Source organism: Pygocentrus nattereri, chromosome 2 (assembly GCF_015220715.1).
Source record: "Pygocentrus nattereri isolate fPygNat1 chromosome 2, fPygNat1.pri, whole genome shotgun sequence".
NCBI classification, from domain to species: domain Eukaryota; kingdom Metazoa; phylum Chordata; class Actinopteri; order Characiformes; family Serrasalmidae; genus Pygocentrus; species Pygocentrus nattereri.
In genome coordinates, this window is record NC_051212.1 from 39,793,859 (window position 1) to 39,813,182 (window position 19,324).

General features: G+C 38.8%; 1 protein-coding gene across 5 annotated transcripts in view; it reads left to right on the plus strand.

The window, feature by feature from the left end:
* astn1 (astrotactin 1) overlaps positions 1 to 19,324 on the plus strand; it is a 246,924-nt gene that overhangs the window by 45,611 nt on the left and 181,989 nt on the right. For all 5 annotated transcript variants that reach the window (XM_017718434.2, XM_037545381.1, XM_017718431.2 and 2 more), the window contains exon 2: positions 10,169 to 10,356. In XM_017718434.2, coding sequence (XP_017573923.1) covers positions 10,169 to 10,356 — 188 coding nt within the window. The remainder of the gene's footprint in view (positions 1 to 10,168; positions 10,357 to 19,324) is intronic.

Here is a 19,324-nt window from a genome sequence, read left to right on the forward strand (position 1 = left end):
TGGCCTTTCGGGTGAGGAAGGGTCGGATCCTCCGGATGTTGTACAGGAGATACCTGCATGACCGAGTCTGGTTCGCGATGTGAGTCGAGAACGATAACTGGCCATCCAGAGTCACACCAAGACTTCTTGCCTCTACAGATGGAACAATCAGGGAGTTCTCGAATGAGATGGCAAGATGATGATGAGGACCTGTAGTCGCAAGGATGAATATCAGCTCAGTCTTGCTGGGATTGAGCTTCAGGTGGTGGGCTGCCATCCATGTAGAGATGTCAGACAGGCATGACGAGATGCAACTGGAAACCTGTGTGTCAGAGGGAGAGAAAGAAAACATTAGTTGAGTGTCATCAGCATAACAGTGTTAAGAGAAGCCATGAGAAGACATTACGTCACCAAGAGAGCTAGTGTAAAGAGAAAAGAGAAGAGGACCCAGGACCGAGCCTTGGGGGACGCCAGTGGAGAGCCTGCATGGAGAGGATGTGAACCCTCTCCATGTTACCTAATAAGACCGATCCTCCAGATAGAACTTGAACCACTTCCACGCATAACCAGTGATTCTGAGGTTGGTGAGGATGTCCAGAATGATCGTATGGTTGACTGTGTCAAAAGCTGCTGAGAGATCAAGAAGGATCAGGACAGAAGACAATTTGGCCAATCTTGCAGATTGGAAGTTCTCAGTCACTGCGATGAGGGCAGTTTCTGTAGAGTGTGCTGGTTTGAAGCCAAACTGGTTGGGGTCTTGGAGCTGGTTCTGTGTGAGAAAGAAGGAAAGTTGTTTATAGACTGCACGTTCAAGAACTTTTGAAAGGAAAGAAAGAAGTGATACCGGTCTGTAGTTGTTGACATCAGAGCTGTCAAGCATGGGGAGCATTTCTTCAAGATGGGGAGTACTCTTGCCATCTTGAAAGTTGATGGAACTTCATATATTCATATATGGAACTGATATATTGCAATATTGATATCCTGAACAAGGATTGCACAATATTGACATAAAATACAGTGTTTCCCAAAGCTGTCAGATATCATGCTGACAATATGTGATGCGATAAATTGCTATTAAAACAATGCGTCTCTGGCTAGATGCAGTGCTAGTGCAGACATTTTTTGGGATTTCTAAATAGAAATTAAATTAACCTCTCTTTGTACCCCTCTTTAAACAAATAGCTGAATACAAAATTCCCAAACCACCATTTACTATTATGCAAAATAAAATGAATAAACTTTGTCCATAAAGGCTACAAGACAGGCGGCCTAGTGGTGCAGTGGTTGTGTTGCAAACTGAATCTTTGCGGCCTTCTTTGTTTGCCTCTTGCAGGTCCGGGTAAACTATCATCTTGTTCAGCAGTGCAGGTAGATAGATATAAAAAAAAATTGTGAACTTCTGCAACTTTTTCTTGGCCTTCAGGATTATCCTGCAGAATTCTGGCTGCTTTGCCATAGCTTGCAGTCTGAAGCAGGGCCCTCTGATTAGCCTCTATATGATCAATGGCAGGAGCCTACTCACTCTTGCCTGAGAATGTCAGCGATTCGTCTCTGTCCTTCTGAGTCAGAGACAGGTGATAAGTTTACCCAGGCTCCTCCTGTACGTGCATGATAAGCCTCAGTAACACTGCAGTGTATTATAGTGTAACAGTAGGGTTGTACTTGTCCATCAACCCTCATTGATATCGATTGTCGTGCCATTCTCCTAAAGAATTATTTACTTCAAAAGACGGGCAGTGCAGAATGCACTTGACCATGACTGATTTAGTTTTCTAATATTCACACACACAGTGTGTGTTTACTCAAGTACATGTGTGAGGGCAGTAATCTGCACACTACCTCTGTGTAATGTCATTATGTGACATTGCAGACAGAATTTATACTGCTTTGTCTTTGGTCACACATCACTGTAGAAATTAATCATTAATTGACACAAATTAGACACAAAAAAGAGTAGTGCCTAAAATTAAAATAGAAAGTGTTAAGTAAATAGCCATTCATATGTTTGGAGTAGTGTGAGCACAGTGTGATTTAATAAAGCTGCATATAGCACATACTCTGTTTGCATGCTGTCAAAGTTAGCGCCTTCCACGTCTGCTGCAAGAGAGACTTGTCACCACCGTTATTTCACCACTTTTTAAAATCTTTTTGAATTACTGAATATCCACAGTACCAGCAGTGCTAAATTTGTGCCTCTAAACCAAATTTTGGCCTCGTCTGTGCACTGCATGTTTCAGTTTCATGCCCTTTTACTCTGGGCAGTTGTTGACTGTCTTGCAGAATTGAACCTTTAGTGTCCAAGCATCTTGTGGCAATTATATAGAAATGTGACAGGCTCTTACATTGTGTAAATAAAGACTGCTATACAGAGTGTGAGCTATTCACAGGGACACCTGGCCACAGATAGCCCTGCTGGAATGCCCCCCCCCACCAAGTGGACATTTTGACTGTATAGCTGTCTCCACAGAGTGCATTAGTGGATGAATCAGCAAACCATGAGCTAAGCGCAGCAGAGACTAAAACCTGTGAGTTGAGTTGCCAGTGTGACGTGCATTATTCAGAACACCCAGCGGCTGAAAAATAGGAGGTGACATTGAGGGTAGGGAAGCTTATTTGTATAGTTTTTAACACAATGAGGAATATGCTGGTTTGCCTGCTTGGAGGTCCAGGTGTGTGTCTTTTGAAACATAAAGCAATTCAGCTTAAAGGGCATAAGTGAAAATGGTGAATGTGACTGTGCTAGACATCTATGCACAAATCTGTTACAAAAGACGTTATTAAAAGTAAAAATGAAAAAACACGATGACCTTCATTTTTAAAATCATTTTTAAAAGCTGTTGGCAGAAACGTTGGTATATTGTATTATACAATGCCATAAAATAGTTTTACAGCTGACTTGCATCTTAGATGCAAAATATGTGATGACAGGTAACTAATATTAATGTAAGATTAGCAAGATAAAGTGGATAACAAAATTAGCTAAACTAAGCCTGCACATATACAGATACAAGCTTACAGATACATACACATATACAAGCTTTGCTACAGTATAATTGCTAGCTTCATTATTCAATAAATGAATCAAATGAAAATGACAACTGTTGTTTCAAAATAAGGATTTTCTCTCTTATCATCCACAAATGCTGGGAAAGCTGTTTTTTTTTCTTCAGCTTAAGATTAGCTGGCATATCTGGGGTTGTATTGAGCCCAGTTTTCCAATGAGATGGCTATAATTGCTTACTGCAAACATTGTACTGGGCATCACTTGAACCCAGCAAGAAATTTGAGCCATCTCCTAGTGGCTGTTACCTTACTCATGTACAGTGATGTGGAGTGTGTGAAATGAGGCAGGGTCATGTGATATTATAGTCAATAAATATGCAGTATAAATTAGCTTGTTATTCACAATAGTCAATTAGTATTATCTGTGACATCTAAGATCACCCCAAATAAGTGTAATTCCTAAACGCTGAATAGGGGGCAGTATACAAGCAAAGAAAAATATAGTGGTCTTTATATGCACTTAGCAGTGCCCAATAAATGTTGGACTGAAACAGAAGTATTAAGATAATCTCATACTTCTTACTAATACAACATTTTGAGTAAGGAGGAAAAATACTGTGTTGGTTTTTTAAGTTCAGTTGACTGATAAAACCAAACGGCATATTAGAATAACTTAATTTTTTTGTGTTGGATAAACTTAAATTCATGTTTCTGCAACTCATACCCATATGAGTTAGTTATCAACAGAGAGAATGTTAACTCACCCTTCTAGCCAACAACACAAGACCAACTGAAAAACATATGGAAAGCAGACAGTGAAGGTAGCTTGGGTGGAAAACATGCTAATGGTCAGCAAAACAAAGGGAAGTTAACTAAACATGTCACTGTATTTCATTTAAACAACACATCTCACTTAGTTTTGCTCAGTGGTAGACATCAGTTGAGTGACATCAATGAGAAACAATTAAAACCAGCAGCAGCGCAGTTTAATTTTTTGAATGCCAACAAACCAAACTAAAATTGCAACAAATTCAGTTAATGTCTTATCTGTTTAATATAAAAATGGAACCATACTGCCTTTGTTTAAAGGCTACTGCACACCGATTGGCAAACTACGTGCTGCATTGCCAGAGGCTCTTCGCTGCCTGGTAGCAGATATACAGCACAGCTATAGTACATATGACATGGAAAGCATTACAGAAAACAGTAAGCTTAATTACTTTACACTTTTATAGATTTAATGTAATAAAATTTCGATATTATATAATGGATTTTATAGGTTTAGCATTAACTAATTAATTCTAGGTAGGGGGTGAGTAACAGTATGGCTATACTGATGATTAGTGTTTGTCTATTTACTTTAAATACCTTTTATTGACACATCTCTGTATGAATTTTAAGTGAAAAGTGACCTACTATAAATATGGTGTGGTCTGGGCCTGGGTTTAACACAGTAATAATATAGAGTATAAGATTAAGATTCCCTTATTAGTCCCACAGCAGGGAAATTCCACCTCCGCATTTAACCCATCCGTGAAGTGAAACACCACATACACTCTAGTGAGCACACACACACACACTAGGGGGCAGTGAGCACACTTGCCCGGAGCGGTGGGCAGCCTAATCCGCAGCGCCCGGGGAGCAGTTGGGGCTTAGGTGTCTTGCTCAAGGACACCTCAGTCATCTGCTGTTGGCTCTGGGGATCGAACCGGCGACCTTCCGGTCACAAGGCTGGTTCCCTAACCTCCAGCCCACGACTGCCCCTGTATATACAGTAATACAGTAATAATAGTGTTGTCACTGTCCATGGTAGTGTCCAGTGAAAGGTAGCCTTGTAGTCATTTACCTTTTTTGAATGTGTTATTTCAAATATAAAATTTGACTGATATACTCATCCCTAATCAGAATAGTTTGGTCTTGTATATTTTGAGAATGTTTAATATTTGCAATAAAATCATTTGCCATATACAGTGCTCTCCAGAATTATCTGTCTGGTATGAGGTGAAATAAAAAAAATACAAAAAAGCCCCATGAAATTCATAAGAACAAATTCTATTTGACAAAATTTTATTCATATTTTACCTGTTTTAAGGAGCTTATATGTGACCATTCATGACTTTCTTCACTATCCTGTAAAGATCCTGCACATACCGTCAGAAGGCAGTTTAGTTAATGATGCAATTCTCTCCCAAAACCTTCTTCTGGATGATGTATTATACAGGGAAAGGACGAGTGATCTCCTGACATTGAAGGCCCACTTTTCCCCTGTCCGTCATGCTCTTCCTTAAGGCTAATTATCCAACATACAATATTAAACATGGCTCTGAAGCTTTAACAAATTACCATTTGCTAGCTATTGCGGTTAATGTTCTCAGTGTTGGATGGGTTGGTAAAGCAGGTCTGACTTTGAGTGATTGCTTGGTCTTGCATTCTTATTCAGGGGGAAAATTGGCACCATTGAAGGAAATATACCTTGAAACAAGCCGGCAAAAGTAAACTTTGATTTTCTCGGGATGCACATTCTTTCCCCTTTATGTTAATTTCCACAGTCATGTGGTTGCGAGAAGCTGTGCTGGTGTCACATGATGTCATATTTTCATCAACATGAATGGTGTTTGCAGCATGCTCAAATGTTAAAGCTTGAATTTAAAGCTTGAATGTTATTTGCATAGACATTTGGAACATCTATCCTTATCATCCTAGATTCATTTAAATCTAGCAATTCCTGCTTTGTTTACTCAGCTCCTATGTTCGAACATGCTTTTGTTTGCCGTAAAAGAAAACAAACATTTAAAAATGTGATTTAAAGTTTATAATCTCTGTAAACTTGTGGAGTACACTGATTTGCATTATTTGTGTGATCCGTTTCTTTTTTAATTAATCATTAAAAATACAGTTGACGGTCTTTAAGGTCTATTCAGGAAAATGGATTTGTTTTCTAACAGTCTGTCCACCATGATGCTCATTTGAACTCGCAAAGAAGACTTGTGGATATTGCAGACATACTGCAGAGAACAAAGCTTGCTTATCCCTGCCTTAGCAGCCAGTTAAAGTGCTTTAAATATGTTAACAACTTAAAGTTAGGATGATTATGGCTTTCTGAACAACAGTTGTAAATTCTATATTATTTACATGCATTGTAACAAATGCATTCTTAGTAAATAAATATATATATATATATATATATATATATATATATATATATATATGTGTGTGTGTGTGTGTGTGTGTGTGTTTATTAGGTACACCTTGCTAGTAAAAGGTTGGACCCCCTTTTGCCTTCAGAACTGGCTTAGTTCTTCGTGGCATACTTTCAACAAGGTGTTGGAAACATTCCTCAGAGATTTTGGTTGGTTATGGCAAGATGGAGGCAGATGATCTGCTGTGGCGACCCCTAAAGGGAGCAGCCGAAAGAAGAAGAATATTTGAGTTACTGTTGCCTTTCTATCTCTCAAACCAGTCTGCCCTTTCTCCTCTGACCTCTCACATCAACAAGGCGTTTTTGTCCACACAACTGACCGCTCACTGGATATTTTTTTTTTTTTCTCTGTAAACCCTAGAGATGGTTGTGTGTGAAAATCCCAGTAGATCAGCAGTTTCTGAAATTCTCAGGCCAGCCCGTCTGGCACCAACAACCACGCCACGTTGAAAGTCACCTAAATCACCTTTCTTCCCCATTCCGATGCTCGGTCTGAACTTCAGCAAGTTGTCTTGACCACCTCTACATGCCTAAATACATTGAGTTGCGCCCATGTGGTTGGCTGATTAGCCATTTGTGTTAACAAGCAATTGAACAATCGTACCTAATAAAGTGGCTGATGAGTGTGCGTGTGCGTGTGTGTGTGTGTGTGTGTGTGTGTGTGTGTGTGTGGGGAAGAGGAGTTTGGGAAAGAGACTATCAGGAATTGTTGAGAATATACCATAAACCATACATGTAAACATAAATTCTGAAACAAATAGACAAAAAAATACTTTAGATACTGTTGTTTTCAGTAAGTATAATATGTAATATATAATCTCCATGTTGGTTTTTGCAGAGTGCATCAAGAAGGCACAAAATATTTACTTAATAATAATAATAATAATCACAGAATAAATATGTGTATGACGAGTAACACAAAGCTTCCTTTGACTTTCAGATGTTAGCAGGTTAAGGCTATATATAGCTTGCAGCAGAAATTTATATTTGAATCCATGGTTCAGTCTAAGCGCAGCCGCAGAGAGAGGGAGAAACCTCTGACACTGCATTAGGATGTGAGAGGAATTTTCTCTTTCAACTCAGCTTCTCTCTCTCTCTCTCTCTCTCTCTCTCTCTCTCTCTCTCTCTCTCTCTCTCTCTCTCTCAACTCAGCTTCTCTCTCTCTCTCTCTCTCTCTCTCTCTCTCTCTCTTTCTCTCTTTCTCTCTGTACACCCCTCAACATGTGGTGCTCTCCTGCTGTGAAACACTCTCCTCTTTGGAAACTTTTCTAAAATTCAGAAGGGAAAAAGGTCTCTCAAGCATAGTTTTCTTAACATTTGCTGTTGATGCAAGATGTTTCTGCGCTGGCTATCCAGGTATTTTTACCATGCATATCAAATCCAATGGCAAATGTCTGCCAAATGTCAAGGCTGCCTGTACTCGACTTTTAAGAGCTACTCTTTTGATCTTTCCTTTCGATTTTTAAGAATCTTTTTGAGTTCATCCATGTGACTCAGATAATTATCATTGTAATTGAAGCATTATGCTTTTTTGCTTGTCCTCAAACTGCATAGGAAGCAGTGAGCCCATCCTGGTGAGCATCTCCTCAGGCCGAAGTCAAAAGGTTAAGACGTTTTTCTGAGTGTTATGGAAATAGCAAATGATGTAGCAATGCTGCTTCCACTGTCTGGCATAAGAAATAACAGGGCATGTTATCATGAGGTCACAAGAGGATGTATATGGCTGTCCAGAAAGTTATTTTGAGTTGAGCACACAGAGTCAGAAATAATAAATGGCCATTAAGTGAGAACCGAAATGCTTCTGTTGTTTGCCCGAGGGCAGTAAGGAAAGAGGAAGTTATTTAGGCATCATTATTCTAATGCAGAGACACAGGCTTGTCCTTGAGGAGGCCCTTTTTGGTGCCACAAAAATTGGTGTTATTGTGAAATGAGACATATCAGAAAGCCTGCCTCCTGGTGCATAGACTTTGACTTTCATATGGATTCCTGGCAGTGCTCTTAGCAAGTGTGAGCCCAACCACAACTCACCAATCAGTACGCTTAGCTGGAAGGTTTATTAGTCCAGTGAGCTGTTGCCTTAAATCCATTTTTGACTGAATAAATGCAGGCTGAGTAACTGAACCAATATGTTCAAGAAATAGACTAGTAACTGTAAACAGAGCTGCAGGAAAATATCAGTAATTTTTCTTCCTGAAACTCTGTTGTGGATGTTGTAGAGTATTGTAATGGCATTCTGAAAGAAAATGTGTGTAAGGACATCAGGTTTTCCACCAATAGTAAGTAAAACCTGGCTACTGGATTCCAGAATTAGCTTTATTTCTCTACAAATTAAGCCAAATGATGTCGTGTGATGATATGTTAATTTGCACATACCAGAGTGCAAGGTAAAAAAGGCACAGAGCATAGGAAAGAGCCCTGCCACAAAATGTAACAGCAGTAATTGTTTGCTGTAATATGGCTTTGTTAGAGCATTTTTCCTGCTTGTTGCTTCATTAATAAAAGTGTCACAGCGCAACAGGCCCGTGGGAGTCTGGGGAGGGAAAGTGCAGAGTCACATTTATGTCATCATTTGCATAGCTTGAACAGGGGGCTGGAAGCACTATCCTTGTTTCCTCTAGAAGGTGCTTTCCCTCCATTCAAACAATGAACCGACTTGGTATTTTTGTAAACTTAACCCATCCACATTTTTGAGTGTGTGACAAGATGCGCACATATGCAATCATACACATTCGCTAGTTTTGAGCAATGTTCCTAACTTTCTGAAGAATTGAATATTGTCAGTCTAGGCTAAATAATATTAGCACAAAATTAGATTTACTTACTGCATTGACTTCATTAATAGTGTTAGTGCCCTTTTAAAATTATTCTCAAAAGTAGATGGACTACAGTCTGTAACTTTAGAACTACACAGTGCACTCACATGATAAGTGGACCTAATAAATTGGACAAAGAGTACAGATGCAATATCGTTGTACTGTAGATGTATAAACCCTGTATAGAATATTCAGAGTGCTCTGATAAACCCAGTTTTAGAACTTAACACGAGTTAAGCAAAACAACAGTTTAAAGTTTTGTCACCTGAAAAAAAAAGTTTGTCAATGTGAAAAAACTTCACTTGAAACTTTGAAACTTGTGTTTCAAAGCCTTCCTCGATGACTGAATTATAATGCTATAAAATGTCTTACTGAGGGTTAAACTGTTTCAAACCTTTCATGCTCTTGATATCTCATAATTTGGAGACAACTCGGACAACTCCAAATTGTCACCAGTTCTGGTGTTTTGAAACATGTTCTTCTAACAGTGCAATACTGCCGATATATTCAGTGACGTTTAGCTAATGCACTGCTAATGTCTATGCCCTTGATTACTGCAGAACCCTTTTATACATTGAGAGGTTGGATGTTCTGACATCTCTTACCATCTGTCCTTTGTACTGGCTAATATAGATGAGCTTTTACCATGTGCCATTTACTGAGTCATCGGCTTCGTTTTCCCAGACCAAACAGTGCTTAGATGGCTCTCTCATATGTCTGAAGTACATCCAGAGAGTCTTAGAGACAGCTTTGATATTCTCAGACATTTTAAGAGTATAATGAATAATGTATGGTTGACATGCACTGTATGTATTGCTGTTGCAAAGAAGACTTGTGGATATTGCAGACATACTGCAGAGAACAAAAGCTTCCCTGCCTTAGCAGCCAGTTAAAGTGCTTTGAATATGTTAACAACTTAAAGTTAGGATGATTATGGCTTTCTGAACAACAGTTGTAAATTCTATATTATTTACATGCATTGTAATAAATGCATTCTTAGTAAAAAAAAAAAAAAAAAAAAAAATATATATATATATATATATATATATATATATTTAATGTATAATATGTTATGTATAATATATAATGTATAATCATAATATAAAAATTAGTCAGAGCCCACAGTACATTCAGAAAATTGGTGTAACATTAACTGAACTTGTGTTTTCTGCAGAGATCTCAGGGAATTCAGAGGACATCCCGTTGGTTCGCTGGAGGCAGCAGTGGCTGGAGAATGGCACTCTGCTTTTCCATATCCACCATCAAGATGGAAGTCTGAACCTTCCTGGGTTGGCCACCACTGAGGACCCAGCCAGCGACACAGCCGAGGAAGAGCTCCGCATTCTGCACATCTCTGTGATGGTATGCCTGCACTAGTCTAGTAATAGCAAGGGGTGGTCGATGGAATAGGAGGAGGAGAGAAGAATGTCACCTAATGATTCACTTCGTTAGAGGTTCTACTTTTCATTTGGATTCGGAACCCTCTTCTCTCAGTGCTGTGTGTACTGCTGCCATCTCTAGTATAGAAATCTACTTCTTAAGGCATAGGAAAGAACAAAAAAAAGTCACTGTGCCATTAGATTAGGGGTATCATGATTACTCAACTCCATTATGCTGTTCAAAGAGATCATCAAATGGGAAATCAGCAGTCTGGTCTTTTCACTGGACTCTCTTACAGTAAGAAACAGAGCCTGATGGTCACCCATTTATGTGCATTTTTAACAGTGTTTTTATGTGTGCAAAACTCTAAGGCACCTACAGTGTCAGGAAAAAATGTATTTTCAGAGACCAGATGGTCTGTGGAGTCAATACAACTTAAAATATATCGTTTCAGTGGAAAATGGTACAATTGTGTTACCTGACTGAAGGTTCTGGAGACATACTCTTGGAGTGCCACCCCAGTGATACTTTTGTATCTGTTTTCTGAGAATATGTATATGAGTGTAGAGAATATGAAAATTAATCACATATATTGGATATCAGTGTAGTTCTGGAGAAGTGTAAAATCAGTCTGAGTGTCCATTTTTACCTTTTGTAGTTAGTAATGCTACAGTATTGTATGTCAGTAGTTACATGGACACGTTGGCATTATGCCCAGTAAACTTCTAGCAGCATGTTACATTCACTTCTAATATATTAGTAGATCTTGTAATGGAATGGATGGTTGATTGAGGAATGGTTTGTGTGACTGTGTGTCATTATATCACTCAGTCAGTGAGGTTGTATTGTTGACTTTCATGTTAAGAACTTTGGTGAAGTTGAGCAGTAATTATTGTATACAAGTTATAGAAATTGTCCTTGAATTTGTCCTGGAAAAGTCCTGGAAAATTCTGCTATGGGATAGCATGACATTACTTCAGCTGTGATACATACATATATAAATGCTACCCATGCATGTCTTCAGGCTCAGCAGCAGACAAGACAAATAAAAATGAGCTCTTACAAAAGCTAAGAGAGGAAATGGCTACAAGGAGATATCACAGACAATTAAAGTTCAAAGAGATATAGTTGGAGGTATCATACATAAGGTTAAAACGCATAGTACAGCAGCAAACCTTCTTGGACATGGAAGAAGGAGCATAATTTCACCAAGATGCATTTGAACAGAACAGCTGAGAAAAAACCCTTGCATCATTACCGAAGACTTGCAGTATGACCTGATGAAGGCAGGAACAAAATTATTGGTGACAATAAAAAGAACACTACACAAGCAAAGACTGGACACCTCACTGCACTCAATTTTTTTTTTTTTGTAAATTACTTTTTATTGGGAAATTCTGTTCAAGACAAAGGAAATACAGTGACATTCAAACATTCATATATCTTAAATAGTGATCACACAAAACAAAATAGATAAATAGACAACTAAAACAAATACAAATTAGTGCACTCCATTTTTAACCAAAAAAAAGCAAAAGCATATGACAAAAAGAACACCTTGCCCACGGTCAAGTGTGAAGGTGGGGCAGCTGTTTTGGGGGTGTTCTGCTGTTGCAAGAACTGTCAATCCATTTGGTGTGTTTTGGACTTTTCAGCAAGTAAATGATCACAAGCATACATCCAAGTTGACCAAAGCTTGGTTCAGGGATCAGCCCTGGAATGTCCATGAGAGGCCATCTCGGTCCCTGAATTTAAATCTTACTGAAAGTCTTTGGTGGCACCTACCAAAAACATTTATTAGAGGTTATACAGTCTTCAGAATGTGCCACAAAATACGTATTGTGGGGGTTGAATAATTTTACACATGGACATATCTGGAGAGAACGATTTTTCATTTCAGATGTTTGCAGTAAACGCAATTTTGTAATAACAAACCTTCTTTAACTGTTCTCTAAAGCCTTGGTTGGTAGATTTTCAGGAATTTTTATTTATATTACCAAACTGCCTTGCACTTTGAAGGGGTTTGAATAATTTTGAGTGCAACTATGAATAAAGTTGGTCAGCACAGTAGCACAGTGGGTAGCACTGTTGCCTCACAGCCAGACTCTGGTTTCCTCCCATGGTCCAAAGACATGCAGTTAGGCCAACTGGACATGCTAAATTGCCCCAAGGTGCGTGTGTGTGTGTGTGCGTGAATATATCTGTTGGCCAGTCTGATCTGTGATGGTTTGGCAACCTGTGCAGGGTGTATTCTTCCTTCCACCCTGTGACTGCTGGGATCTGGCACCCCTGTACAACCCAGAAAGATAAGCGGTAATCTTATTTAGTGTCTTGGATTTAAACAGATCATAATATAATAATATAATTGTTGAAAAAAAACCAGTTTTGAATGCTTAATTGGATTGCAGTTTAAACATATTCAGTAGAATGTTCCATATACATTTAAAAAAATGGGGAGAAGGAGTTATGGTATGTGCATATGGGTGTTGTTGAATTGTAAAACCTTAGAAATGAAATTTCTTTAGAGGATAATGCTCTGTAGATAATACAGTATAGAGCAATATCAAAAAAAGTTGGAATGATCAGGCTGCATTGAGATTATACAGGAAATTCAGTGCATTTTATTAGAGGCTGAAACTGATACAAATCCTATGTTAATGAATAAAAAAGAATGGGATGTTGGTAGTTCTTGGATTTTCCTTCCCTGAAAGTGATTCTGTAATTGCACATTTAGAGTATCGTGGCTATTGGAAGCAGTTTGTCTGTTTTGTGTGTAAAGCCCCTGATTAGTGAGAGATGCCTATTGGAAAATGATTTCCCTAAGCCCTGGGCAAGCTTCTTTGGTGAGCTCTTCTTGCATGATGCTTTAGTAACAGAGAGACATTGAGCCTCCAGTCTTAAAAACTGCCTATGACATTGATATTCACAAAAAGGGAGCTGTTAGTATTCTAAGGAGGGAAAATGCATGGAAAGTCAGCATTTGACACAACTTCACTGAAGTGAGAAACAGGATTTGAATCTTGTTCCTTTCTCAAAGCAAGATGATTGTCACTTCTGAAGGGCACTGCAGCATTTAGACATCACAGGACAACGAGATTATGGCTTTTGAAGTCTTGTCTCTTAGCTGCTTTCAATAGTTTTTGACTGAATCTTTTTCTGAAGTTAATTGCGTCAATTAAACAAGTGAAAGTATTATGTAGTTAACATAGTATAACACAAACTAGTTCTGTATTGTCATTGAACAAACCAAGTGCATTAACCATTAATTTATATTTAAATATATCATTCTGTGATTGAAAGGCTGTTTTGACCAGAAATATGGTTTTGACCTGAACATGTAGTGTTTATTTTTACATAAATGGCTGCAACTGTAACAACTGCAATTTCCCCCTGGGATCAATAAAGGAATCTGAATCTCAATCTGAATGTAAGGTATTTTTTCAGGTTTTCAGTAGAATACCTAATCTTTTGACAAGACTGAGAGGTTGTGAAAAAGGATAGTTGGTATGAGCTTGAATTTTCCAAATAATATTTATGTTTGATGCAGCTAACAAAGAGAGCTTTGAATTGCATTAGTGCATCGTGTGCAACTCTGGACTAGTGCATAATGCAAAGTTCTGTGCGTTATACCATACACTGTGTGCACAATTATTAGGCAAGTCTTATTTTTGAGGATTATTTTTATTAATGACTAACTACAGTGCTCTCGGTTAATCCAAAATGTTAATAAACCTCAAACATGAATGTTTAAGAAAAATATCTGTATGTGCACATTTATTGGGCAACTATAATGGTGCAGAATTATTACACAGCTAAATGAAAAACACATTTTCCCATCTCACTTTTTTATTTTCATCTGTTCAAGTGAGAATTATAAACAAACAACTCAAAGCTTTCCAATGAACATTTCTGAGAAATAAAGAAAAAAATAGTGACCAATATAGCCACCCTTCTTTTCAATAACAGTGATAAGCCTTCCATTCAGTCTGTCAGTTTCTTGATCTGTTGACAATCAACTTTTTGTGCAGCAACCACAGCCTCCCAGACCCTGTTCAGAGAGGTGTACGGTTTTCCTTCACTGTAAATCTCCCATTTAAGAATTGCAAGTTCTTCCACAAGAATCCCGTTTAAGAAAGTTCTCAATTGGGTTCAGGTCAGGTGAGGAAGGGGGCCATGTCATAAGTTTTTCATCTTTAATGCCTTTACTGGCGAGCCATGCAGAAGAGTACTTGGATGCATGTGATGGAGCATTGTCCTGCATAAAAATCATTGTCTTTTTGAAAGATGCAGACTTCTTCCTGTACCACTGCTTAAAGAAAGTGTCTTCTAAAAACTGGCAGTAGGCTTGGGAGTTGATTTTGAGCCCATCTTCAACCCGAAAAGGTCCAACCAACTCATCTTTAATAAAACCAGCCCATACCAGTACCCCACCTCCACCTTGCTGGCGTCTGACTCGAAGTGGAGCTCTGTCCCGTTACTGGTCCAGCCATGGGCCCATCCATCTGGTCCGTCAAGAGTCACTCTCATTTAATCAGTCCATAAAACCTTTCAAAAGTCTTCAGATTCTTCTTGGACCAGTCTAGACACTTCAGCTTATGTGTCTTGTTCAGTGGTGGTCGGGTTTCAGCCTTCCTTACCTTGGCCATGTCTCTGAGCGCTGAACATATTGTACTTCTTGGTACTCCAGCTAGGTTGCAGTTCTGGAATATGACAGAACTGGTAGATAATGGATTCCTGTTGGTTCATGCTTGATTCTTCTCAAATCCTTGGCAGTTATTTTGCGTCTTTTTTTCTCAGCACGTTTCTTGCGACCCTGTTGACTATTTGCAACAAAACATTTGATGGTTCTGTGATCACTCCCCAATATCTTAGCAATTTCAAGAGTTCTGCATCCCTCTGAGAGACTTTTGGTAATTTTTAACTTTTCAGAGTCAGTTCAATCTCTTTTTTGCCCATTTTGCCTAAAGAAAAAAGCTGCCTAATAATTATGCACACCCTGATATAGCGTGTTGACCTCCTTAGGCCACACCCTCCCTCGTTACACAGATACACATCACCTGCTATGCTTAAATCCATTAAGCATTCAAGTTTATCCAGCTTGGAGTTAGAAAATATGCCTAAAAATGATAATATGGTCAAAATACTCACTTGCCTCATAATTGTGCACACAGTGTAGAAAGTGTTACATTAGGTTCTTTCCCAAGTAATTGTAAAAATAATTGTGTAAGTCCTTAAAATATTTGACTTTTATAAGAACAATTGAAGTTGTCTGATTTGTCTTGATGCTGTTTATGGGTCACAATTTTTGGGCTGTTACATCTGCAATATGTTAAATTCCATATCCAAATGTCTGGTTTTAGGTATTTCATTTTATATTTTATGTGTTGCATGTGTTGTTCTTTAACATGATGCTGTTTAGACAAAAATGTTCAAAAATCACAATGTGATTGATCATTTCTATTTCAGAGGTCAAAATAATACAGCACATAGCTCCTCTGTTGTCAGTGCCCTGATGCTTTGTGAATATAACATTATATAATCACGTTGATTTTCCATTTCAAATTGCTGTTAGAGCAGGCCATATAGCACATAAAAGAATAGGAAGGGAAGAAAGAACTCTTAGGTCTAGTGTGCCACCTTTGACGTACCTCCATGCTGATACTCTTTTTTTTTTTTTTTTTTGAGAGCTCAATGCCTCTTAATTTACTCTCCTGCCCTCTGGTTGCTCAGTGAGAGTAGCCGTTTCCCCACTGAGTGTGATAGTGTGTTATCGTGAGTCTGGAGAAAGCGAGATTAGCGTTGGCAATAGGCTGACCAGCCTTTACAACAGATGGCCCTGGCAATGTACACCGCCACGGCTGCAGTTTGAGTCACTGGTGGGCTGCTCCTAAGGCCTGCCCCTTCCAAAATCATGTTACTTCCAAGGGCATCTCTCGGTGATGCTGTTCCCATTGCACCCCTGATGCTGTGGATGACAACGGTCACCAATCCATAGTTATTGTTGGCCATAGCATGGGAGTGGCACAGGCAGCTGGGACAACCAATCTGGCAGACCTGCTTCAGTACTGGGCTAGTAGGCTCGCCAGGGTACAGTTTAGAGCTCAAGGTTGGATAAGCAATCACCAAATGCGCCTTGAAAAAAGGCCAGTCATGATTTTACTTTAAAACTACAGTTTTTTATGGTAATCTTACTGTGACCATTAATGCAGTTAATTAATCCACTTATTTGCTTAGAGACTGAAGATACCAATTGATCCCGCTTTTTCTGTTGTAATTCTAAGTACAAGTATTCAGCTGTCTAATCTTGCAAGACCTTCATTGTTGTATTTCCACTATTTTTCGATGACCAACAGATAAGGACTACAGGCAGACCTGCAGTGTGCTGCCTCACTTTTTGATTACACAGCTGTTGTGCAGAATGTGACTTGGCATAGTCATGTTGAACGTACCTTGAATATGTTGTCTAGAAGGTAGTTTATGCTCCAGAGTGGGTGTAGATCTTTTAGCCTTAATCATGCCTTTACAGATGCAATTTACCCATGCCCTGAGCACTGCTACACCCCCATACCATTACAGACTCTCGTATTTGAACTTTACACTGTCAACCTTTTCATCTTTGGGCCAGAGAATGTGCTGTCCAGTATTTCCATTAACAGTGTGAGGAGACACGTCAGACCACAGCACACAATACCACTGTTCATCAGTTCATTTCAGATGAGCTCAAGCCCAGAGAAGTTGGTAGTGTTTCTGGACGTTTTTGACATGTGGCTTCTACTATGCGTAGTACTGTGTTAACTTGTGTTTATAGATGCAGCAATGAATGATCTTTTTTGACAATGGCTTGTCAAAGTATTCCTGAGCCCATGTGTCGAGATTAATCTCAGAAGCATGCTGATTTTTAAGGCAGTGTCATCTGGAGGCTTGAAGGTCACAGGCATTTACAGAAACTTCCCTGGATTCCTTGAATCATTTGATATTAGCCTAGAAGGTGAAATACATAAAATCATTGCAATCACTCATTAAGGAATGCTGTTCTTTTAATTTTTTGGCAAAGTGGTGAGCCTCGACCCATCCTTGCGTATAAAAGGCAAGGTCTTTCCTGGATGCTCCTTTTATACCCAAGCATGATTGCATCACCTGTGTGTGTGTGTGTGTGTGTGTGTGTGTGTGTGTGTGTGTGTGTGTGTGTGTTTGGGTGTTTTTTTTTTCTTTTCATTTGGCCACATTCTTGGTACTAGATTGCCCCAGTCCCAACTTATTTTTGTAATGTGTTGCAGGCGTTAGAAGTGACATTAGACATTGTCATGGTCTCAAGTGCCTTGGTCCTTGCATCAAGCTGGGAATCGGCAGCTTAACAGCTGTTACTGATGGTGTGAATGACAGTATTTTAACTCCAGCTGTGACTGATAGTAATTTTTGCTTGGCCCAGGATACCATAAGTATATCCTGAATATTGTTCAGTTATTTCCACTTCTTACTGATTTATTTTTCTTAAATTAGTCCTTAAAAGTTAAAAGATATTCCAGGATAATAAGCCACTGTTGATATACATAAATATGTACACACACCATTGCTGGAAAAATTTTGACATTCTGTAAAATTTAATGAAAAAATTTGTTCTCATTAGGGATGGGGAGATTCACCGATTCACATCGGTGATTCGGCACACATGTCTGCGATTCGACTGCACCGGTAGATTCAACGTACATCGGGTTTAATTTGCCTGCGAATTTACGGTGCATCTCCTCTAGCCTTTTTGCATCACAAATCGGGTGTTTTGTTTTCCAGTATCTATTCCTTATTCTAACGTATTTTCAGAGGCAACATATTTTTTATTTTTATTGATTTCTTTTTTTTTCGAGGCAACATAAATGCACCATCGTGTCCTCAGGTACTGACGCAAGCACGCAGAAGTACACAACAAAGATGGAGGGAAACGAGAGCATTAGCAACGACAGAGAGATATTTAATGCACCAAAAAAGAAACACAAATCAAATGTGTGGCAATATTTTGGGTTTTTTAAACGAGGTGGTCAACTTGACAAGACGCACGCAATCTGCAAACAATGCCGTGGGGCTATCAAATACGTTAGTAGCACAACGAACCTGGCGACACACATAAAAAGACGGCACGGTGTGGACATCTCTGCGGCCGCTACCCCCTCGTTTTCTTCGGATCCTGCTGAAACACGAGCCACACTGAGCAGTAGCAAAGGAGGTGACAGGTCTATCGCAAGTTTATTTAGGCAAAACACGCCCCTACTCAGTCAGTCAACTATCTGAAACCTTGTGTAGCAGTTAAGTCTAGCAGACAGTAGTATGTGTTGCAGATCATAATTTTCACTATGCACATTGTTAATACAGTACTTTTAAAAACTGTTCATCTTATGTTTTATACGTTTTGTATAAATATAGATGGAGAATATAACTGAATAATTCAGTTGAATAAATTAATGCTCTGTCTGAATATACTGAATTATGCATTTTTTTATATTATGTATTGGTTTTGCTCCATTGAAAACAACCAGATGCATACATCCATTAAATTGTTAGAGAGTAAAGTAGAATTGTGCTATTGAGTTAAGAAAACTGATGGGTTAGGCCAATACATCCTCAAACCTCAACTAACTGTATCGAATGATCACTTATCAAACCGAATCCTCATATAATTAAGTCATAGCTTTATCAAATCGTTTTTGAATCGCATCATATCGTGAACAAGAGTGATTTGTATCGCATCGTATCGACAACGGGTTTCAGAGTATCGCAATTATATCGTATCGGTGGCAGTGTATCGAGATGTGTATCGAATCGACCTTAGTGGTGAAGATACGCATCCTTAGTTCTCATACTTCTTTTTAGCCTAACAAAAGTACGGAATAAAGGAATGAGTTTTTATGTCTTGGATGACCAAACTGATTGTATTTTGTAAATATAAATATTTTTTTGA